Source organism: Gouania willdenowi, chromosome 3, assembly GCF_900634775.1.
Source record: "Gouania willdenowi chromosome 3, fGouWil2.1, whole genome shotgun sequence".
NCBI classification, from domain to species: Eukaryota; Metazoa; Chordata; class Actinopteri; order Blenniiformes; family Gobiesocidae; genus Gouania; species Gouania willdenowi.
This window is the reverse complement of record NC_041046.1, coordinates 11202825-11227483: the sequence shown is the minus strand read 5'-3', so window position 1 is coordinate 11227483 and position 24659 is coordinate 11202825. Positions and strand designations below refer to the sequence as shown.

Below are 24659 nucleotides of genomic sequence, written 5' to 3'. Positions count from 1 at the left end.
GTTGCACATTTAAGCTTCTATGGGGTTCATAATTCTGTGCATTAGATTCCAGAGCCTGGTGAAGCCACACCCACTTCTTTACTTGGCTTACAGGCGATCACCAGTGATGAACCTCATCGCTAATCACTGGTGTGTGTGTACTTTTTTTAAAAATATGAATTTGAAAAAAAGGGGAGGGACGTTACTTTGATTTCCGGATAAACCGGAAACTGACGGATCTTCTGACAGTAATGGCTGCTCCTTCCTTTCAGAATATTTGCCTTAAACATTGACTCATGTGCACCGAGCTCGTATTTCGTGCAGTCAGACTGCTGTTATGACATTAATGCATTGTTGTACTGTGGAACACTATTACCCAAAATGCATGTGTCCATTATGTTAGCCATCCCCGTAATGTATAATCGGTGCTGTTAGCATCCTGTGTACCGGCTAGCCTGTTAGCCACTGCTCTCCTCAGCCACCGGTGCCTTCTGAAGTGAGTCCAGGAGTTATAAGGGTCTGCATAAGTGAGTGACCCGGGGGACCGCGAGTCTTGATGCCCGGACAAGGCCCGAGGATGACCGGCTTTTCTATCGGGGAGTTGTGCTGGCTGTTTTGCTGCCCGCCTTGTCCGAGCCGCATCGCGGCCAAACTGGCCTTCCTGCCCCCGGAGCCCACCTACTCAGTGCACACGGATGCGGACGGAGTGAGTAGCTTACACCTGACCGAACGGGCTGACTGGCAGTACTCCCAGCGTGAACTGGACGCTGTGGAGGTGTTGAGCACCAGGAGCAGCCGGGGGAACCGTGTGGGCTGCATGTTTGTGCGCTGCGCCCCAAACAGCCGCTACACGCTTCTGTTTTCCCACGGGAACGCTGTGGATCTGGGACAGATGTGTAGTTTTTACATCGGCCTGGGATCCAGGATCAACTGCAATGTGTTCTCCTACGACTACTCTGGCTACGGAGTGAGCACCGGGAAGCCATCAGAGAAGAACCTGTACGCAGACATCGAGGCGGCGTGGCAGGTGCTTCGGAACAAGTGAGTGTGACACACATCATGTGAGGAGGATGGCTAAGCTAACGTAGCTTCGGCTAATGTAGCTAAAGCTAATGTAGCTCGGGCTAATGTAGCTTCCGGTTAATGTAGCTCCGGCTAATGTTGTTCTGGCTAGTGGAGGTCCTAGCTAATATAGCTCCACCTAATAATAATAATAATAATAATCTTTATAACATTTTTCAAAACACGTTACATAGTGCTTGTTGCACAATGTACGTAGCTCTGTCTAATGTTGCTCCAGCAATGTAGCACTGGCTAATGTAGATCCTAGCTAATGTTGTTTTTTTAATTACAATTAAGTCTCCAATTATCCATGTTCAATTATGAATACAATGACAGCCATTTCTTTCAATTAGAATTGAAATTACAATTGTTTTCCACCTTTAAGTGGATTACATTTACTAATGTTCAAATTAAATTAATCACTAATAGGGCTGGGTATCGTCAGGTACCTTGCGAAACTATATATCACAATTTGTTTGCCAATGATAATGATATCACGATACAGCGATAATGGATATATCACAGGAGATTTCATCCACGATACATTACGATATCTGTGTCACTGAAGAAATTCGGAATTTATCTCTGCACTGAATCAATTTCACAGGAATTACAAAATATTGTCAATCACTTTCACATGAATGACAGTAAAATAAAGTGTTAACACACACTGACCACAACTAGTCACATGTCCTTGTGGTATGTTTAAATCTTTAAAGACTCCATTAAAATATTGTTATTGTTTGTGCAAATTCACTTTAAATCATTAAAAACAAAACGAATGCAGAAAATACTAATTTTAGTGCTAGTGCTATCAACTTCTCTGTAAACATGGACACATATCAGTGCTGAATGAACTTGTTTTATGAAAACTGGAAAAATTCACTGCATATGAAAAATAAACATTTCAGTCAGTTCATTATAATATAAACAACTGGGTGGTCTATGAAAACCTGGGCTCATATTTTAACTTATACTTACTAGAGCTGCCAACTTTGGTCGTTTAGTCGACTAATTGGTCGATGCTGTCCTGGTCAACAAAGATTTTCTTTGGTCGACCAGCAATGGTATCAGTTTCAATACCGTTAAAAAAAAAATGCAATGCACTTATATAGGTGATAAGGATTAAATATCAAACGTAATGTATTTAATGCCTAAATATGATTCTATGTCCAGCAACATCTGTGTGAGTGCGTGCTGCGCTGCAAAAAAAAAAAAAAGTGTTCTCAATGTGTTCTTTGTAAACTTGAAAACCTTAGAACATTTAACTTGTACTTAGTACTGAATTTGTGTAAAAAGGATTTTAAAAACTTTGGCGCCAATGTATTGATAACGTACCGCAAGACGAAATTTTGTGATATATCGTTGTATCGATGTTTTGGCACACCCCAAATTACTAATATGGTACCAAACCTGTAATAAATAACCCCCTAAAACTTAACCTCTTGTTGTATTAGTTATGATAACAGGTCAGTTTTGACCCATGCCTTAAATCAGCTGAGAAATACACTAAAATATATTATCTATCATCCAACTTCTTTTTCATCTCTTGGGTACCTTGACCCAGAGCCTTTTTTGTCACTGTACCCCTCCATTATTTAATTAGTTTTTAATGGTAAAATAATACTCAAGTTATGTGACAGGTAGTTGGAAAACTTGATATGAAACATATTTTAATGATTATTAACTACATTAACATGGTTCCACATGTTTAATTCATTGTAATTGACAGTTTTTATAGAATGTTCATGCCAATTCCATTACAAAGTCAATTATCTGAACTCAATTACAATTCAATTATGAGTACAACAGTGATGATTTTTTCAATTGTAATCGTGCTATAACTGCAATTATCAATTACGCGATTACAATTATAATTTACCCTAACCCTGGCTCCGGTTAATGTAGCTCTGGCTAATACACCTTTGAGGTACCCAGGGTTCTTCTTTGAGGATATCAAAATCACATCTGTTCTAAAAATAGAGAAGAAATCTTGTAAAATTATATGACAATAATTTTTCACTTGCTTTTAATGCTGCACGATTGACCTTAATCGCATCGATATTCAGGTTTTTACTACTGCGATAACCTAACCTCAGATGCTGAGTTTTTGTAAGTAAGTAAAGTTTATTTATATAGCGCTTTTTTCAGACCAGGGTCACAATGTGCTTCACAATTTACAGTTAAAAAGGGCGCAATGCATATAAAAGTCCACTACAATGATGCTACAATGTATAAAAGAGTCCATTCACAAACAGGAGTGTGTCAAGAAAGCCTCCATAAAAAAGTGAGTCTTTAGATGACTTTTAAAAACATCCACAGAGTCCAGCATCCGCAGAGTGTGTGGAAGAGCATTCCAGAGACGAGGAGCTACCGCCTTAAAAGAGCGATCACCTCGTGTTTTAAAGCGGGTGCGGGGGACCATCAGCAGGTTTTGAGAAGAAGACCTCAAGCTCCTGTTTGAAACATAGGGCTGGATCAGACCCTCAATGTACTCAGGCGCCTGACCATGAAGGGCCCTGAAAGTCAGCACAAGGATTTTAAAATTCATCCTGTAGATGACAGGGAGCCAATGTAGGGTTTTTAAAATAGGAGTGATATGGGCTCGCCTACAGGTACGGGTCAGGAGGCGTGCAGCAGAGTTCTGGACCACTTGAAGACGAGCCAGATCCTTTTTGCTAAGGCATGTAAACAGACTGTTACAATAGTCCAACCGTGAGGAAACAAACGCGTGGATGACCATCTCAAGCTCAGGACCAGAGACTATGTGTCTCAGCTTTGAGATGTTTCTCAGGTGGAAGAAACAGTTCCTGATGAGCTGCTTAGAGTGACGTTCTAGGGACATCCCTTCATCAAAAATTACTCCAAGGTTCCTTATAGAACTTTTAACAGTGCTACTTAGGGCGCCAAGGTGCTGTTTGATGAGAGGAGCAATAATGTCTTCTGTCTTCATCATTTGAGTGAAATATATAATCACCAATCAGAAATGCCGAGAACCACCGTCCTGGGCTGCTCCCCAATCAGAGATGGTTACAGGACACAAGCTTGTATGCGCTGACAGTTCAATGCGCTAACAACAACTACACTAGGGCCATCACTGACTCCTATATCAGAGCCGACCAGTGCCCGCTTAACTTTAATGTGTCTGTGGAGCTCCGTCTGTTTCTCATGTAGCGCTGCTGTGCTCTGTGAAAACATCATCAGTTTTAATCAGTTTTACTTGTTCATAGCATTTGAACAACATCTCATTAGAGCTACAGAAGATCTGTGGGGAAATGTTTCTGTAGTGGACGAGACCATTGATGCCAGGGATTGTAGAGTCTGAAACATCGTAGATTAATGATAACTGCTATTACTGTAAAATATTCTGGCTCCTAGTGGTGAAATAACTGTTTCATCCTTACGTCCATTTATTTCTATTTAATCGTTACTGTCTGGAATGATGTCATCAGGATCATTTAAATTAGATTAATTTAAACTAAGTTTATTAAAACTTAATCAATAAACCTGCTCAGTAAACCATTGATCCCTGAGGGGAAAATGAGTGACATTAATGCTGATACATCTTTATGTGACATGAATAATTAAAAAAGAGCAGTTACTCATTATTTTAAATTACATTTTCATTTTTGACATGCGTTTTTGTTTAATTATAGTTTTCTTTTTATTAGTATTTATTTTGTTTCCTCAAAGTACAACGTATATCTACCTTTTAATTGTATCCTACTTTATTTTTTGCATACACTTTTATTTATTTATTTATTTTTTTCATTAGTATTTATTTTGTTTCCTCACATGAGTTAAGAACTAATATTTTCTGAAAAAGTTGATTAATATTTATAAAAAACGAAATTTAAAAAAAAATAATTTAGAAAACATGGAATTTAAAAAACAAAACCAAAATGGAATTTGGAAAAAAAAATAAAACGCATATGCATTTAAATGTGTAAACAATTTTAAAAAATTGTGAATCGAATCACAATATCTGTCAGAAAAATTGCGATTCGGTTTTTTGTGAAAATCATGCAGCCCTACTTGCTTTATTTTCCCACTCATTAAACATCTTTCTTGTGTTTTAGTGCTCATAAACTGTAGTGTACAGTAAAGCAGGGCTTTGACGAGACCAGTGGTTGATTCTGAACTCTGTAAGCTTCATCAGTGCACTCATCGAACCCTATAATTTATTCTAGACAGGTGTATAAATTATTCAGAAACAGAAAGTTGTTTATCATGGCAATGTATTATGTGTAACACATCTTTACTGCCCCTTGACCCTGTAAAGGAGTGAGTGGGTTGGAAAACGATGGATAAACATTTACTGTGTGGCATGACAATCAATGCATTCCTAAATGAACACACAACTGGAACCTGCTCAATCTATAATGATGCTTGCCCACTGTGCTCACTTTACAAGGGGGAGGAAACTGGAGAAGTGGGAACATAAGAGGCACAGGACAAAACCAAGACAATAACAAAACTGCGTGAGAAGGACAGAAGAAAGTAGAGTGAACAAAACCAAACTCCTGTTGAGCACTCTGACACATTTCTCAGGAATTTTCACAGTCAGCCCTCTGCTGCTGCATCACGGAGACTTTCTTTCTGTATAAATTGTATTTACCCTTCTTGCATATGCAAGTCGAGACGGGAACAAAGTGGTGAACTTGTAACATTCCTGATCTTGAAGACGATGATGACTCATGAAGTGATAAATGGCTTACAATAATGAATTGATTAGCAAGATTGATGTAAATCTGATTTTTTTTTTTCCCCCCCAGCCAATTTACTACTAATTTACTTTTCACCTTATACAGTATGTCATCTATATCTTCCCATAATGCATCATTATTCAAAGAGATCCTCCACTGCTTTTACAAGTTCAGACTAAAATGTTCTAAATGTACTTATTAGAAAATCAATTCCTAACAAGACACATTATTTACCATATTCGTTTAATTGCCTTTTAAAGATGGAACTACTTAACCTTTTTAAAATCTGCGTTCCATCATCTTGAAAGCACGTGATTGATCACACGTCCCCACTGCCTGTAAACATCCCATTGTTTTCTATTGGAGTGAAGCGTTCAGCCTGTTTTTTTGATCATTTAGCAGCTTTTTAGATCATTTAGCAACTTTTTTGGTCAAAATGACAACCTCAAAAAAGAAGAAACCTGTGAATAATGCGCTGAATGTTAATTAGGATTATGCCATAACATAATAATGTGTAAACTTTGACAGCTACTAATAACTATTTGCCGAAGAAAGCCGTTATGGAATTACAGAATTTCCATTCCCGAAACACAGAAGCTGCTCTGCACAAAAACGAGCCGTTTTCCAACACAGACTTTACTGTTTTTCAACATCAGATACTGTTATTTGAAGCATGCAGTGCTTTCCTTAAGACCTCACTCTACCTGTAAAAGCAAGGGAGGTCTGTGTGTGTGTGCGTGCGTTCGTGTGTGTGGAGCAAATATCTCCCCGATGCAGTGCGAGTTTGACCTGAAACTCGGTCGACGGGTTCCAAATACCCCGAGTGTGTGTATCTGTTATTTTGGAGTCATTTATTTCACTTCTGGACGGCCCCGAAATGAAACCTATTCAGCTTTTGACCTCATGGTGTGAGGGGGCGCTAGCGCACCATCTATGTCTATCGCCACTTCCGGTTCCGGGTTCATGACGTCACCGTGTCGCAGTTGTTTGGGTTAAAAAAAAAAAAAGGTCGATATTAAAAACGATTTTGTACCGCTAAAAGTCATTAATATTTCATGGTTATTTAATATTATTCCTGTGATTCCAAACTTACTTTAAATCTCGGGTCACAGACTTCACTTCCTCCTTCGTCTCCATGAGTGTGGGCGGTGCCTGTGCTGATGGTCATTACCTTATCGCAAACATTCTGATTCTTCAAACAGAGGAATGTAACGTTTTTGTGAGTGGATGGGTCCACTATGATTATTGTTTGTTCTGTGCAACGGTGAGTGTTTCTTCTTATATTCTTCTATGTGCTAAGAAAGATGCTAGCAGCTACAATGTAAACAAACACACACGGCTGATGCGCGTGCGTGCGTGCACTACATCGGGATGTACGTGGTGAACTCACACAGAGCCGTTGAGAGAGAGTTGCGACTTTGGTTTGCAAAACGTTTATTTTTCATGGTACTTTCGGGTCTCTCTCTCTCTCTTTTTTACACACGCACATGCACACGCACACAGTATTATATTATCTCTATCTAATCGTACTACTACCGTATTATTGTTATTGCTATTCTTATAATGTTCTTTTTTTGTATTGTTCTTTTATCTTATAGTTACTGGTATTCTCATTGTATTATTATTATTGCTATTACCGTATTATTTTATGTTATTGTTTTTATTGTATTATAGTTACTGGATTATTAATATATATTTTTTATTATAGTTACCCGTGTTCTCATTGCATTATTAGCATTGCTATATTATTAATGTAGCAATGCTATATATTAAATATATTAATAAATATATTAATATCATTACATTACTTTTATTACTATTACTACTTTCACTATTAATATTATATTCCTATCAACATATTTATTATTATCAGGGCTCTACACAAACTTATCTGGCGGTGGTACTGGTGTGACAAACTTTCTCTACAGCATAGACATACATGCTGATGAATAGTTGACTTAACTGGCATACCGTAGTTACCGTGTCTCTCTTAACAACCTGCGACGGATATGTGCATGAAGCGCGCGCATGTGATAGATAACGCACGGAGGAGATGGCTGGCGCACACACTCACACAGTATTTATAATAAAAATATACTAAATGAGTAAAATAAAACTAAAAACTAATCAATATTTATACAAAAAGTACACAAAATGACAACAGAAATGAATACAAATATACAAAAAGGCTCCAAAAACACACAAATTTACTCCAAAATACATACATTACAGAAAAATACACCAAACAACAACAAACTACTCAAAATGTACTCAAGTGTACTCAAAATACATAAAACTAAATATTTATACAAGAATACACAAAATAATAACAGAAATGCACAAAACTACACTAAAAAGATACAAAAATACACAAAAAGATTCCAGAATCACACTGCAATGGCAACAAAAAACTATAATTATACAAAAAATGCACAAAAAGACAACAGACAGATACAAAAATACGCAATTATGCCCCTTATTCTCCCACATGAATGCATACTCCCGACGGGCACTGTACTAGTTAAACTAGTAAAACACAAAAATCGTTATTTGTGTATTTTCTCAGTTTCTTTCCTACTGACTTGTTGCTGGGTTTTCCATGGCACGTCACATACATATGATTACCAGACATGTTTTGGTAAATACGTCACAAAGCTTAGCATTAGGATACAGCTTTAAACGTCCTGTGTAAATTCATCATGTGACTAATCTGGTCGTTATTTTAAGAAAAAAAGTGTGCTAGTATTTCCACTATTACCTGTGTGTGCAACAAATGGTAAACGTGTTTCAGTAATTCTAAAAAAAGACATTGCGGGGAGTTTCTTTGATGTGGGGATGTGTTTGATATGCTCCGCCTCTCCTGCTCAGGGAGTATTAATGAGCTGTTGGCTGTTTTGTTCATGACTGTATTTTATATAGGGTCGTTTTAAATCTCTTTGCAATGGCTTTCAATGTCTCTTAAATAGACATTTTCATCTGTCACTACTGTGCCTTTGGCATTCTGCCTACCAGCCTCAGGCATCAGTGTGGGCGGACCCACCATTTCAGCTCGTTTTATCAACTGATGAAGGAAATTCATGTAACGCAGCTTGTCACTGTTGTGCCTTTAGTCTAATGCCCTTGCAATGATATAATGAAACAAATTGATTTGAACTGCGAATGATTTTTTAAGAAATGTGATTAATAAGGGCTGGGTGATATGGACCAAAATTCATATTTCAATATTTCTTTCTGAAAATACATTGAATAGAATGCCTTTATTGTCACTGTACACATGTACAATGAGATTAAAATAGAAATCATTATTTTTTTTTACTGTTTCTGGAGCAGAAGATGGTTTCTCCTGTGTCTCCTGACCATGGGTGACTGGAGACTGGAACAGGAAGGGTTAATGCGCACGCAGGCACTCACTGTATTTACTGAATTCAATATGGAGGTATCCCATCTAGGTGTGTGTGGGGCACTGATGATATGTACAGTATAATGTAATAAATGTTTATTATTTTGAAGAACTTACTCTTCTTCTACTGACAATCACTCTGTCCTCCACCGGGATTTTCAGTGGCAGAAAACACTTTTCTCACCAAAACAAGACGACCGAAACAGGATATCGTGATGATGCAAACACTGCGGTCTTGGAGACGCACACGCTCTGTATGCTGGACGATATATCGAGTTTTTAATAAATATCGATATATTTATGGAAGAGATATAGGATAGGACTACTGTATATCCTAATGTCGATATAATTCACGTAACATTAACAGTTAATAGCAGAGAATATTGTCACCTGTACACTCAGTGGTCAGGACACCTCTGTCTGTGTGTGTGTGTGTGTGAGGTGTTCGTCACGGCCACCTGAAGCTACTATGCTGTGATACATCATGGACCACTACTTGGTTAAAACCAGACAACCATCAAACAAAGGGAACCGATTCAAGTTCCTCCGTCATTTCCACCCAAAGTTCTACAAACACGGGGACAGAGATGAACCCGTAGCAACGATTATGAACTGGAAACTCAACTAAAGCTAACTATGCTAAGCTAACACACTGACTGAGCTAAGAGCCAATGCTAACAACTCCATATAAGGAACAATAGACCAAATAAAAAGAACACATCTTATTGTCATCAAACCGCAGAGAGCCACCAATTTGTTTTAACACTTGTATGGAAGAATAAAAGCTAAACATGTCACACGTTGTGTGACATAAATATTAGAATAATAACTAATGTCACTATTCATTCATCCCAATTTGTGAAACGCAATATTTTTTAATTATATTTCATCAGCAGTAAAAACACTATTGAAGTTATTTGTGCTTTTATTGTGCTTTTATTGTGCAAGGAAATGGTTGGTCGACCAAGACTATAGCACATGTAGCGATTAGTGAACCAAAAAAAAAAAAAAACGGAGAATGAATGAGTAGGTGCAGAGGAGGATGAGGAGAAAGAAAAAGAGACAAATATTTAGTTTTGGCGTTTTGTGTTGCCGATTTGCTTTTAAACACAGACCATTTATGATATAAACCTCATTCAAGCTTTGACCAGAACCAGCAAAGCGAAGCAAAGGTGAAACCTTCAGGTCCGACAGACATTGGGTGTTGTGTTTTTATACGAGCCCGACCTGAAACCGACAATAAAACCTATTTTTTCCTCATACAAAGGACATATTTACGTTTGATTTAGTGGTAAGCCTACTTGTATTAATAAACTGTTAATGTCAACATCAGATCAGCGCACGGGGAAACAAATGGAGACGGTGCGCGCTCACGCATCTTGGCTGCAGGTAATGCAACGGTGAATGCGCAGAGTATAAACACCAACGTGCTCCTTTGGAGTGCGCGTAATCCGTGAACGGAGCCAGGCATAACGAGCCCTTCAGTGCGCGCTCACATTCAGGGCAGCAGTAAAAATGGAAGAACGTGCCGAGCGCAACGATACAGCGTACACGCTCATCAGAATCAGCATGGAGGGACCAGAACTGATGGACTATGATGCCAGGCCAGATGTTTAACTGTGGTTCTCTCAGAGCAGGGGTCTGCAACCTGCAGCTCTGGGGCCTAATGTGGCTCTTTGACTCTTTTGCAATGGCTCCCTATAGCTTTAAAAAACTATTGAAATAAGGAGTTATTTTACAGAGGCTATTAATGATTAATGACAAATAAAATCAAGATATAACAATTTGTTAACCTAAAATAAATCACGTTGTGCAATGACTCAGCACCGTCCTACTTCACCTTCTGCAACATCTACAGACCAACTTTCCTGCACCTGTGGCTAACCTTAAGTTTTAAATCCCTGGTAAGATAACTAAACCAACAAAACCCTGCCCTGAGAGAACCACAGCTGAACATCTGGCCTGGCATCATAGTCATCAGTTGTGGCCCCTCGATGCTGATTCTGATGAGCATGTACGCTCTATCTCTGTGCTTCCTTTTTACTGCTGCCTTCAATGTGAGCACGCACTCAGTGAAGGGCTTGTTATGCTTGGCTCTGTTCGTGGACCGTGCACACTCCAAAGGTGCACATTGGTGTTTATACTCGGCACATTCATCGTTGCATTACATCCAGCCAAGATGCGCGTGTCTCCTCACCCGCAGCACAGAGAGAGAGAGAAGTGCACTCTGTGGGACGCGACAAAGTGCTCAGCCGCTGAAAAAATAGTCGCATATGTGACCAATTTGGTTGCAGTCTCGAGCCCTGAATGTATTCATTATACAATTTTCACTTTTTTAATGGAATTACTGAAATAAATCAACTTTTTCATTATATTTTTATTTAAGTCTTTACGGAGCAATCAGCTCAGGCTTATTGTTTTGAGCCCATTCACTCCCATCAGTGCTTTGTGATCAGGCAGCAGGGACTACTCCGCGAGGGGTACCAGGGCTACTCTGGTTCCATTTTTAGTAGGTTTGTCACTGTTCTGCAGCGGCAGCTTATGTTGAGCCCAGGGCCATCATGCTACTGGTTAAAGTGTAGCTGTCCATGCTAATGTGACCAGGTTGTGACCTGTCAATTTACAGCCTTTGTGTTTAGAAAATGTTGTTTCATCATATCGCAATATAATCTCAAATGCAATTAATTGTTCAGCCTCATTCACAAACCTCTTTTAAAGCCAATCATGTGATTACAGTAACCATATTGTACACTACTAATCCTCTCACTGAACTTGTGATCTCTTCTAACATCACAAAAACCCCTTCAAGGATTCATTGTAGCTTTTGTGCACAGTGAGCTTTGCTTATCTACGGCTGCCTGAACCCAAGAACAAGACAACTTTTTTCCATCTCATATTTGAGCCTCTCTACCTTGGTGTTTTGGCTTCCATATCAGCCTTGATGTTTTCCTTTAGTTTTTACAAAGTATGCTAGAGCAGGCCAACTTATCCTGGCCCACGCCTGAGGAAATATTGTACCATTGCTCTGTTTTGCTTTCTGTTGAATCAACTTTCTGTTTATCGTCTGAAATATTTTAGAGATAATTTTTTCTTCATGCTTCTGTTTACTTTGTTTTATGAAAATGTAAACCTTTGACTTAAAATCTTCATTTTTAGTTGTTTTTTAATGTTCACTCTTTAACCTTCTATCAATCTTTCTATCAGAAAAAAAGTGTTTTGATATGGAGTTGGGTTATAGTTTGGCTGCACTTTGCTCTTCTTGTACTGCATTATTCAAATTCTCTTTTAAATAACAATAATTTTCTTTGAAATCTGTTTATAATGTATCTCTCAGACTCTACCGATGTATTTTAAGAGTCACACCTAACCTTCTAGAGTTGCTGACATTTCCTGAAAATGATCTAAGTCGATGCATCGTTTAATAGCTGTTACAGTAGCATTGCTGCCCTTACATTCGTTATTGAGCTGTTGCTTGGTTACCCAAAGAAGCAGTGAGCTGAGCGTGGCAAAACTAGTGGCGAAAGTTTAAAAAAAGACTAGGAGTGTCTAAAATGTGTGACCACTATACACTAAACAAAAAGCACTGTTCTGGCTTGCTTATTAATTACAGTTTTATGGTCATGGATTTTAATATAACAGCGATTTTAAGAATATGAGTGGAAAATGTATCAGTTTTTATTAGTCTGCCCAGCGGTGCCGCACCTCACATAACTCAAGGACGGTGTCCCAGCCCCCGCAACCCACCAGAGGGAGACTCACCGATCGACACACATTTGCTCTACAAATACATTTGCCCGTCTTACCTTGCCTCCTTCTTCCTCTCTGCGAAAAATCCAAAGATTTGTACATTCCATTAGTAATGCCGATCTCATAAGGGTGTAACGAGTCATCCATTAGATTAATGGTGTGCAATCTAACAATTTTAGATAGTTAAGGATTAAAACATGACAACGATCTGCCAAATCACGGAGATCTTAGAACCTTCTATAGTTCACATTTTAATTCTTGCAGTTCCTTGTCTGCGTCATATGTCTGTGGTCCGTACACAGAACATCCAAAGGGGTTTTCTCCTCCAAATCACATCATTTACTTGTCAGCATTACAGACACCGATGAATTATTAAGTGCTTAAATAGCGCAGAAGTACGCTCCGTTCCCCCTCCCTCCCAGTGCACAGACACAGTTAGCTGTGCTACATCCTCTGTGTTAGCGGATGTCTGTCAGAGGCTCAGTGCAGATGTGCGTCTGCCCTCTGTTAAACTCCATCAGTTCTGAGTGTTGAATCACTGAGAGACGTTTAAGGAAACACTGCATGTATTTCTCTTCTGTAACTCTGTCGCTCCACTGTAGCAGAGCGATAAGGCTCTGCGCAGCAGCTCACTGTGCTGTTTACACTTTCTTAAAGGGACAGTGTCCTGAATGTGATTTACTTTAAAAACTACTTTCAGCAACTCAGAGCTGCCCTGAAAAAAGCAACAATACATAATTTTACCACAGATTTGAGCCTTAATGAAGGAAAAGTCAAAAGTGACACAAAATGTTGATATTGTGCTGCTAGTGATTAAAAAAAGGGTCTTTGTGGCATTTGTCTCCACTGGCTTTAACCCATTATTGTTTTTCTTGTAAAACTATTGAAAAAAATAAATGGTTTATATCGCTTTTTTGAGGAAAAATATTGAGATATGAATATTGGTCCATATCAACCAGGCCTAATGTAACCAAAGCAGTAACATTTTATCTTGTAAAGGATATATATAATTGTCCAAACTGTGTGAAATGAGGGGTTCAAAAGACTAATTAAAGTAAAATTTTATTAACCTGAGTGTTACCTCAAAAGCAAATGGAAATTACTAGACTGATATGCTGCCTTGTTATGTAGCAAGTGTTGCTAATGCTAATGCTACACTACTTTTGTTAAACAAAGTAAAAAGACTGTGTGACTGAAAGAACATGTCAGCCTTTTTGTTGGATATAATAGTCTAAATGATCTCAATGAAAAAAAACGTGATAAAATCGTGATTGTGATTTTACAAAGAAAAAATTGATATGATTTTCTTCCCATATGGCCCACCCCTACATTAGATCCTTGAATCTATTTATATTCCTACGATGTAACTACTTCGATCTGTGCTTGGAAAGTTATCCTTCCGGGTGACATTAATGGATCTAAAATAGTTTTAAAAGGTAATCCATTGATTGTATCAATACAAGGAAATAACACATTGGTTTGGGCACGACAGACTTTTAATGGATGTGTTTTAATAAGACGTTATGGCCAACTTTGTCAGCTGTATGTAACATCATGCGATGCTCACCTGCAGATAACAAAATGGAGAAGGAGTAATGATAATCCATCTTTGGGGTCCAGTGTGTGGAAACACTTTGGCTTTTGCACAGACAAGATATTCTAAAGGAGACACTCACTATCATGTTAAAATGAAAAGTAGCAGGTTTAACCACTGCTCATTTAACCTGAACAGATCTTGGTTGCACTTTGTTTTCGCAACATAAAAATACAATAATAATCAAAAAAAATCAAACAGAAGTGTCAGGTAAACGTAATGTGTATTTTTCTTGAAAACTGAAGTGATGGTTGGACTTTATTCAAATAAAATGTGAACACATTTCCCATTAGTGTTTACTTGTTTTGTTTATGTCCATGATTAATTTATAGATGATTCCCTTACAAGAAACATAAGAATCTATGAAACCTCACCTGCACTCTCCAGTATTCAGGGATTTTTTTTCACTTTGCTAAGAAGTTACTGAATCAATTTCAAGTCACTGAATTGAATAGTCATTCGGGTACTCAAACCCCTCCACCACGTTAAGGTGGCGGTTCATGGAGGAGAGGTTCAGGTGACGGGTCCGACTAAGAGCGGTTCAATAGCCATGTATGAAAAATCAAAATCAAAGGAAGTTCACGTCGCCCGGATTGGCGCTACCGGGGCCCCACCTTGGAGCCAGGCCCGGGGTTGGGGCTCGAGTGCGAGCGCCTGGTGGCCGGGGCTTTGCCCACGGGCCCCGGCCGGGCAGAGCCCGAAAGGACGACGTGGGCCCGCCCTCCCGTAGGCCCACCACCCGCAGGAGGGATCATACGAGGCCGGTGCAGTGTGGATCGGGCAGTCGCCCAGGGCGGGGGCCTTGGCGATCTGATCCCCGGCTACAGAAGCTAGCGTTAGGGACGTGGAATGTCACCTCTCTGGCGGGGAAGGAGCCTGAGCTTGTGTGCGAGGTGGAGAAGTTCGGACTAGATATAGTCGGTCTCGCCTCGACACATAACAAGGGCTCTGGAACCAGCCTTCTCGACAGGGGTTGGACTCTCTTCTACTCTGGAGTCGCCAACGGTGAGAGACGCCGGGCCGGGGTGGCTATACTTCTTGCCCCCCGACTTAGTGCCTGTATGTTGGAGTTTACCCCGGTGGACGAGAGGGTAGCCTCCCTCCGCCTTCGGGTGGGGGGACGGATCCTGACTGTTGTTTGTGCCTATGGGCCAAACAGCAGCTCGGAGTATCCACCCTTCTTGGATTCCTTAGAGGGAGTACTGGAGAGTGCTCCTTCTGGGGATTCCCTCGTTCTGCTGGGGGACTTCAACGCTCACGTTGGCAGCGACAGTGAGACCTGGAGGGGCGTGATTGGGAGGAACGGCCCCCCTGATCGGAACCCGAGCGGTGTTTTGTTGTTGGACTTCTGTGCTCGCCACAGATTGTCCATAACAAACACCATGTTCAAGCATAAGGGTGTCCATATGTGCACTTGGCACCAGGACACCCTAGGCCGCAGTTCGATGATCGACTTCGTAGTCGTGTCATCGGACTTGCGGCCGCATGTCTTGGACACTCGGGTAAAGAGAGGGGCGGAGCTGTCAACTGATCACCACCTGGTGGTGAGTTGGCTCCGATGGCGGGGGAGGATGCCGGTTAGACCTGGCAGACCCAAACGTATAGTGAGGGTCTGCTGGGAACGCCTGGCAGAGTCTCCCGTCAGAAGGAGCTTCAACTCCCACCTCCGGGAAAACTTCAACCATGTCTCGGAGGAGGCGGGGGACATTGAGTCCGAGTGGGCCATGTTCCGTGCCTCTGTTGCTGAGGCGGCTGATCAGTGCTGTGGCCGCAAGGTAGTCGGTGCCTGTCGTGGCGGCAATACCCGAACCCGTTGGTGGACACCGGGGGTGAGGGATGCCGTCAAGCTGAAGAAGGAGTCCTACTGGGCCTTTTTGGCCTGTGGGACTCCGGAGGCAGCAGACAGGTACCGACGGGCCAAGCGGAGCGCAGCCACGGCGGTCGCCGAGGCAAAAGCCCGGACATGGGAGGAGTTTGGTGAGGCCATGGAGAACGACTTCCGGACGGCTTCGAAGAGATTCTGGACCACTATCCGGCGTCTCAGGAGGGGGAAGCAGTGCACCGTCAACACTATGTATGGTGCGGATGGTGCGCTGCTGACCTCGACTCGAGACGTTGTGGATCGGTGGGGGGAATACTTCGAAGACCTCCTCAATCCCACCGACACGCCTTCCAATCAGGAAGCAGGGCCCAGGGACCCGAGAGTGGGCTCTCCTATCTCTGGGGCTGAGGTTGCCGAGGTGGTTAAAAAGCTCCTCGGTGGCAAGGCTCCGGGGGTGGATGAGATCCGCCCGGAGTTCCTCAAGGCCCTGGATGTTGTGGGGCTGTCATGGCTGACACGACTCTGCAACATCGCGTGGACATCGGGGGCAGTGCCTCTGGATTGGCAGACTGGGGTGGTGGTCCCCCTTTTTAAGAAGGGGGACCGGAGGGTGTGTTCCAATTATAGAGGGATCACACTCCTCAGCCTCCCCGGTAAGGTCTATTCAGGGGTACTGGAGAGGAGGGTCCGCCGGATAGTTGAACCTCGGATTCAGGAGGAGCAATGTGGTTTTCGTCCTGGCCGTGGAACTGTGGACCAGCTCTACACCCTCAGCAGGGTCCTTGAGGGGTCATGGGAATTTGCCCAACCAGTCCACATGTGTTTTGTGGACTTGGAAAAGGCATTTGACCGTGTCCCTCGGGGATTCCTGTGGGGGGTCCTCCGGGAGTATGGGGTATCGGACCTCCTGATAGGAGCTGTTCGTTCCCTGTATGACCGGAGTCAGAGTCTGGTCCGCATTGCCGGCAGTAAGTCGAAATCGTTTCCGGTGAGGGTTGGACTCCGCCAGGGCTGCCCTTTGTCTCCGATTCTGTTCATAACTTTTATGGACAGAATTTCTAGGCGCAGTCAGGGCGTTGAGGGGGTCCGGTACGGGGGCCTCAGTATTGCATCACTGCTTTTCGCAGATGATGTGGTCCTGTTGGCTCCAACATACCGTGACCTTCAACTCTCACTGGATCGGTTCGCAGCCGAGTGTGAAGCGGCCGGAATGAGAATCAGCACCTCCAAATCCGAGTCCATGGTTCTCGACCGGAAAAAGGTGGAGTGCCTTCTCCGGGTTGGAGATGAGGTTCTGCCCCAGGTGGAGGAGTTCAAGTACCTCGGGGTCTTGTTCACGAGTGAGGGAAGGATGGAGCGAGAGATCGACAGGCGGATTGGTGCGGCGTCTGCAGTGATGCAGAGTCTGCACCAGTCCGTCATTGTGAAAAGGGAGCTGAGCCGAAAAGCAAAGCTCTCGATTTACAGGTCGGTCTACGTTCCAACCCTCACCTATGGTCATGAACTTTGGGTCATGACCGAAAGAACAAGATCACGGGTACAAGCGGCCGAAATGAGTTTCCTCCGTAGGGTGGCTGGGCTCTCCCTTAGAGATAGGGTGAGAAGCTCAGTCATTCGGGAGGGGCTCAAAGTAGAGTCGCTGCTCCTCTGCATCGAGAAGAGCCAGATGAGGTGGCTTGGGCACCTAATTAGGATGCCCCCTGAACGCCTCCCTAGTGCGGCGTTCAGGGCACGTCCCTCCGGAAGGAGGCCCCGGGGAAGACCCAGGACACGCTGGAGAGACTATGTCTCTCGGCTGGCCTGGGAACGTCTCGGGGTCCCCCCGGACGAGCTGGAGGAAGTGGCCGGGGAGAGGGAAGTCTGGGCCTCCCTACTGAGGATGCTGCCCCCGCGACCCGGAAACGGCTAAGCGGGAGAAGATGGATGGATGGATGGATGGATGGATGAATTGAATAGTTTTAAATGAATTACAATCGTCCTTAAATGGACTCAACAACAGCGAATCGTGAATCGAATCGTTGCTAAAGCAAATTGTTACACTCCTACTATCCCGGAATTTGAGAAAAGTAATCTTTTCAGCGGAATGACACTGTTAAAGAAGCTTACTCACTGAATTAGCCTTCTGTTCCTCTCAATTTAAATAGCTACTTATGTTGGCAGTTGTCACATGTGAAAACAGTTTTTCAAATAGAAGACAAAACATGACACTGAGGGATTTCAGTAACAAAAAAAGGTCAAGAACCACTGTAAGCAATAATTGGCTTTGGACATGTGCAGGTTATACTCAGGCTTGCAACCCGTCAGCTAATTAAATAGAAGAACAGACATGGGAGATTACAATTACAACAATGTGATGTTGATGAAAATCAGCATGAAAGAGTTAAGCAAATCATGGCACAAAATACAAAATGACTGTTAAGTCCCCTGAAAGAGCTTTGAGAGTATGAAATGGATTAGGTGAGATCAGGGCCAGCTAATTTATTGTTCTCGTGCTTTTTTGTGTAGCAAAAGGTTTAACCATCTCTCTGGATAGTCACATAGTCATGAAGCACCCAGTGTTTTTCTGAGACTGAAAAAGTCCATACCGACATTACATCTTTCGCTGTTCATCCTACTTCCTCTGAAAAATTTACTTCTCCTTGAGGGGTAACAATTTTACACTTACACATAGTTCAGCGGACATTGCAGTAACAGTGCCAAGGCTGCCTAATGAGTTGTTGTAAACTTGTTGTGCTGTCAGAGGCAGTCAACTCCAGTGTTTAGTGAATCCACCAACTGACGGCAAGTATTCTGCCATTCAGAGAAGCACTCACTAGAGCCCCTGCACATCAGAGGAATGTTTTCTTTCTGCCAACAATTTAGTGTGGATGCAGGCTTCAGTGCCGCTAACACAATAGTATCACTTCTTAAACTACACAATACAAGCATCTCTGCTCTGTATATTTGGTTGTGGCTGTCTGCTTACAATTCTCTAATTTTGTTTGTGATGTGGGAACACCTGAGTATGATATTTACCTTTTCCCCTTGTTGGATCTGTTTCTGGGTCAATGCACACAACATGGCCACATTCTTAGTCATAAAACTGGTTATCTTTGTCGCCTCTAAAAATTCCACCGGTCACTGGTCACCACCCCTTAGACTGTAATGCCTGCTTCTAATGGCTGAGACCAGGCCAGGTGTCATTAAGGTTGTGTTTACGCCAAAGAATTCTCGAGCTGTTAAAATGCTCTTGGAATCATTTGCCCTGATAGTCCACCTTTTTGCGTTTGGATAGTGCAAACATGCAAACAAAATCTCCAATGAATCTGGCAGGCGAATCTTGACCGATTGTTTTGGCCGGACAAGGAGAGTTTCAAATCGAAGTCTTTGAGCGTTTCAGGTGCACTTAGACCGAATACAGGAAGTGTCAAAAATGACTTAGAGAGCACAGTGTTGTGGGTGAGCAGGAGAACTGGCTACTTGGCGAAATAAAACATCCAGCTAGGTGAGACCCTCTTCTACTCATTTCTGTTTGCCTGTCCAGAAAAGTATCTACTCCAGTACAGCACCCTGAAGCAACTAGCTCATGCAACTGCATCAGAGGTCTTTTTGGAGCAAAACAAAAAGTGCGCTGTAAAAGCGAACAAAGCCAGAGCAAGGTGATAAAATTATCCCACTCGGTCAGAAAACAGCATCGGATAAACTGAGCGTCGTTTGACACTTTTGATACTGGATATCAACATGAATTTCTCATAGAATATGATGGTCCCATCACCTTGGCAGAGCTGCTCTCTCGCAGCACTTGCATTCCCAGCTGTCAGGAGTTTTGTTTTAAGCTCCCTTCTCAGAATGGGAGTTCAGACAGGGGAATGGATAGCCAGGTTATAGCTCATTTTTGCAGCCAGGCCTGTTTCCTGTCAGGTCCTCTTTTCAGCCTTCAGAGCTTCAGAAGAAAGCCTTGGAAATCCACACTGAACTCCAATTGTTTACATTGTCGTTTGTTTGTAGCTCTTTACCTTCTCAATGGTTCTTAACCCACTATACCAGGGCTATTCAATTAAAAATTGACTCGGACCGGATTTTCAGACTAAGGATATGAGCTGGGCCGGACATTTTTAGCAGACAGTGAGTAAAGTTAACCATTTAAAATAAACATAAATAGAAAAGATAACGACCACACTGGATGTTTATTAACGTATTGCCACATCCAAAAGGACATAAACACAACAGTAGAGCAGTGCTTAACTAAACCTGTGCTGAAATATGGTTTCTTTAAATTTTGCATTTCAAACACATAAACACAAAACACATTTTGATACAATACAATACAAGCACATGTAAAGTGCATGTGAACATGAAAACAAAGTGCAAATTAGAAATGACATCTTTGGATTTGGTCACATCTGAAAGTGCAAAAAAAAGTAACTTAGCAACTTTTAAGAACTTGAGGTAATTTTCTTCTTTTGAAATAACAAAAAACAGTTTGTCCCTGTCCATATTTGGTCGCATCTGAGACATTCTGAGTGCATATAATCAAAAAAATAAACAGTGGGCACGGGGACACATTTACTATCCCATTGAAATGAAATAAAGCTGACATCAATGTGCATAAAAAGTGCAACTAAGTGAAATAAAAAGTTAAAAGAAAATAGTCACATAAATACATAAAGCTACATTTTGTTCCTGGTATAGCACACTGCTTTATTGCACTTAACATTAGGCATTACACCTCAACTTATGTAGATGTGAGTGTAACACTTCCCTAGTGGATTTTTCTAGTGGGAGAAATGACACCTCTTGTTTTGAACAAGAGCATGGATGTTTGGCTCATAAGATGTCAATGCAATCCGAAGGCAGTGGTTAAGAGTACTGTCAGTCAGAGAGCAACGAGAGCTGTTTTTTTATCATGTTCATGTGTGAAAAGCTTGATTCACATGTGTATGTTGATCACAGAAACGCTCCAGTGCTTTGCCTTTGGAGAGCCACCTTACGTTGTTGTGCAACAATAGGTCCTGGTGCTCCGCAGACATCTCCGACAACAGCTGGTGAAATAAGCGATGTTGGAGGCTCGATTTTGAGCGAATAAAGTTTATTATAGCCATCACATTGTCCATTGTCTTTTTAAAATGATCGCTCAGTTTTGCGCACAATACAGTCTGATGCACAATACAATGCAGGGTTGTCATCTGGGGCGCAACAGCGGACCAACGTGCAGCCAAACCGCTAACTTTTCCCAGTTGGAGCCCCATCCGTAACAAGCATGCACACGCGCTAACCCTAACCCTTCATGATATTTTTTCAAACAGTATCTCACCTGTTGTTTGTCCTTCTAATGGCAACAAGCCCAGCAGTTCCTCTTTGAAAATGTCCCCGTCAAAAAAACGGACATACATGCAAAGCTGGGCTGTGTCAGTTCTATCTGTAGACTCGTCTACTGCTACAGCCATATTATCAGCTTTTCTGAGCTCTTTTAGCAGCGTCTCAAAGACATCTGTGGCGAGAATGTCAACCCTGCGAATGTTGGAAGTGTCAGACAGGGGTACCTGTTTGATAGCAGATGTCACACTCTTCTTAACTTTATCGTCGGTTAAGACTTCGTCCACGACAGCCAACATGCAGTCCTTCACAGTTTGAGTCTCTGAACGGCCTGTTTTTCTTTGCCAAGATTCATGATACACGAAGGGAAGCTGCTGTGGCTCTTTCCTGAGCTGTGCAAGTCTGCTTCATTGTAGAACAGCTCCGGTTGTAAGAATTTTAGCCGCCCTCTCATGAGATCCCTCGGGAAAGTTTGTTCGAAACGCGGCATGTTTTTCAGTGTGGTGTCTCCGGACATTATAGTCTTTCAGCACTGCAACGCACTCGTTGCAGAGTAAACACATTGATTTGGCGTTCGGACCTGGTGGTAAAGTAAATAAATACTTGTCTGTCTATGAAGGATTAAACTGACGGTTTTCCTCTTCGATTTTTCGTTTCAGGGTAGAAAAAGACATGCTGAGATTTTCACCTGCATAGAACTGCTAACTCCGCCTCAACAACAACACAATGCATTGTGGGTTGTGTTGCATTCAATGTTTGTAATAATGTGGGAATTTTTGTAAGAACATGTCAGTGTTACTGAAATATGTTTTTCCATACTTCTCGGACCCAAGTCATTCAGCAGTTGCCTTCGGGCCACTCGAGGGTTGCTTTCGGGCCGCTAATTGAATAGGACTGCACTATACTGTCATCGTTGTCTGATTTGATTTTCTCATAAAGAACTTCAGATTTAGCTTAATTTTAGCTCTGTGAATATTATCGCATTATATTATTGTGTACATTTTCTGCACTAGTTTGTTTTTAATATTGGGGTGAATCATGCATAGGGTATGGTACTTTATACAAGGCTGCACAAAATACTAGTTGTATTTATTGGTAATTTCACCATTTCAGTATGACAACCACATAAAATAATATATATTTAGCTCGGCTTTCTCCAATTTTCTTTCGTCCAAGTACTTCATTATAGAAGATTTAAGATTTTTTGTCATGTTGTTGATGTCATGATGATTTTATTGATGATTTTAATTGATTTTACTGATGATTTTTAAATGTTCTTATTGATTTTAAACAATTGAATGTTTTATCATGTAAAGCACATTGAGTTGCCTTGAGTATGAAATGCGCTATATAAATAAATTTGCCTTGCCTTGCCTTGCCTTGCCTAGAAAGTTTTCAAGAGCATTGCAGTACTCAGGGATATCCACAAGCGTAGACGGCGGGCGGAATCGCCTACTACTCTCTTTCTGGCCGCCTTCTACTCTTAAAAGTGTTCATAAATGATTCCGTGCACCTTTCGTACCGAAAGAAACGCTAAAATCCATGAAAGATTGAAGTTTTCCACACTTTATGCAACTTTTGCAACTCAGTTTCGGTGACCATTTTCTAAATCTCACGCAAAGTCTCGTGAGAGTTCATCTCACACTCCACCAAGCAGATAGCCTGGCGAAGCCACACCTTTCTTGAGCTGAACAGGAAAAAAACAACATATCCCGTGCACCAAGCAGTATCAAAACAAACATGACGGCCGACACAGAGAAGAAACTAAACTGCGCTCTGCCTTGTTTTAAAAGACCTGGATATATTGTTGAAGCCACAACAAGAAGTTTTAAAACCGTAAGTCTGTACCGTACTACTGTACATGCTGTTTTTGTCTGCTGGCTTTGTTTAGGGAAAAAGAACTACGCTTGTCGCGCTATTGTCACCAGGTTTGTTTGTTTGATTGGTTACTCTGCGCGTGTTTGTCCCGCCCCGCTCAGCCACCAGAACTCAAACGTTTGTTGAGTACTTCCAGACTTATCACCTATATGAATAATACTAGGAAATTAGGATTGATTCCAGGCTACCAAGCCTTTTTTGGGACATACTGTAACTGAGTACTTATTTTGCATTGCAAAGTTTTCCCCACAGATAAATTTCAAGCCCAAAACTGTATTTTTTCAGGTTCTGGATAAATACAAGTAGACATAACAGACTAACAGCTAACCTGCATTAGGTACGTTTGAGATGTGGTTTGAATCATTGAATATATGAAGAGAACTTAAACAATACCAGTTATTTCCAACATTTTCATAAAAGTGTTTACCTCTACAGTAGAGCTAAAGATCTGGTCTTAGTTTCTATCATTTTCACACGGCCTTGGGCGCTATGCGCTAAAGGAGTGTTTAGGTGATGCGTTTTGATTTGTGGGAGAAAGATGCACAAATGGTTGCTAAGGAGGTGAATCAAAGGCTGGCCTCAGGCAAATTAACAAATTATGTTAAACAGGGTTTGTAAGGGGTGGGTGTTTTTTAATTTTATAAAACCGCGTTGAGCGGCATTTATAAAAAGTGCTTTTTATAAATATTGATTGATTGATCTAAACAATGACTCGTTCTTGACCTGTGTGCATGCACAGATTTGAATAGTAATGGCTGTAACATTTGTTTAGCCTTAAAAAGGTGGCATCATTTGGGTTCAGGTCGTATTCTGTCGTGCTCAAGCTCAGGTCTAACATTTGAGAACAGATTATAGCCCTACTCTGCAAGTGGCAGAAAGAAGGATTTTGTCACTATTCCCAAGGGCAGGTGTGGCTACATTGTAGCTAACCATCACGTGTATGATTGTTGTGATGATCAGGGTTCTTGCCATTGCTGTTGAGCGTAGGGGCCCCTGACGCTGTGATTTGGATCCCCTACGTTGTTTCAACCAGTTTACAGGGGTTTTCTGTTGGGTTTTTTTTTTTTTTTTTTTTAAACTTACCATCCTAATAGTTGTTGCACACTGGACAAAAAGGGACTTCCAGGCATGCATGGATTATTTTTAATATGCATAGTAAAGAAACCCGTACATCAG

General features: G+C 41.6%; 1 protein-coding gene across 1 annotated transcript in view; it reads left to right on the top strand.

Moving 5' to 3' along the window:
* Nucleotides 1-208: 208 nt before the first annotated feature.
* The window catches only part of abhd17c (abhydrolase domain containing 17C, depalmitoylase), a 41362-nt gene continuing 16911 nt past the window's right edge, over nt 209-24659 (top strand). The window contains exon 1 of the mRNA XM_028473799.1: nt 209-1020. Coding sequence (XP_028329600.1) covers nt 536-1020 — 485 coding nt within the window. The 5' untranslated portion in view covers nt 209-535. The remainder of the gene's footprint in view (nt 1021-24659) is intronic.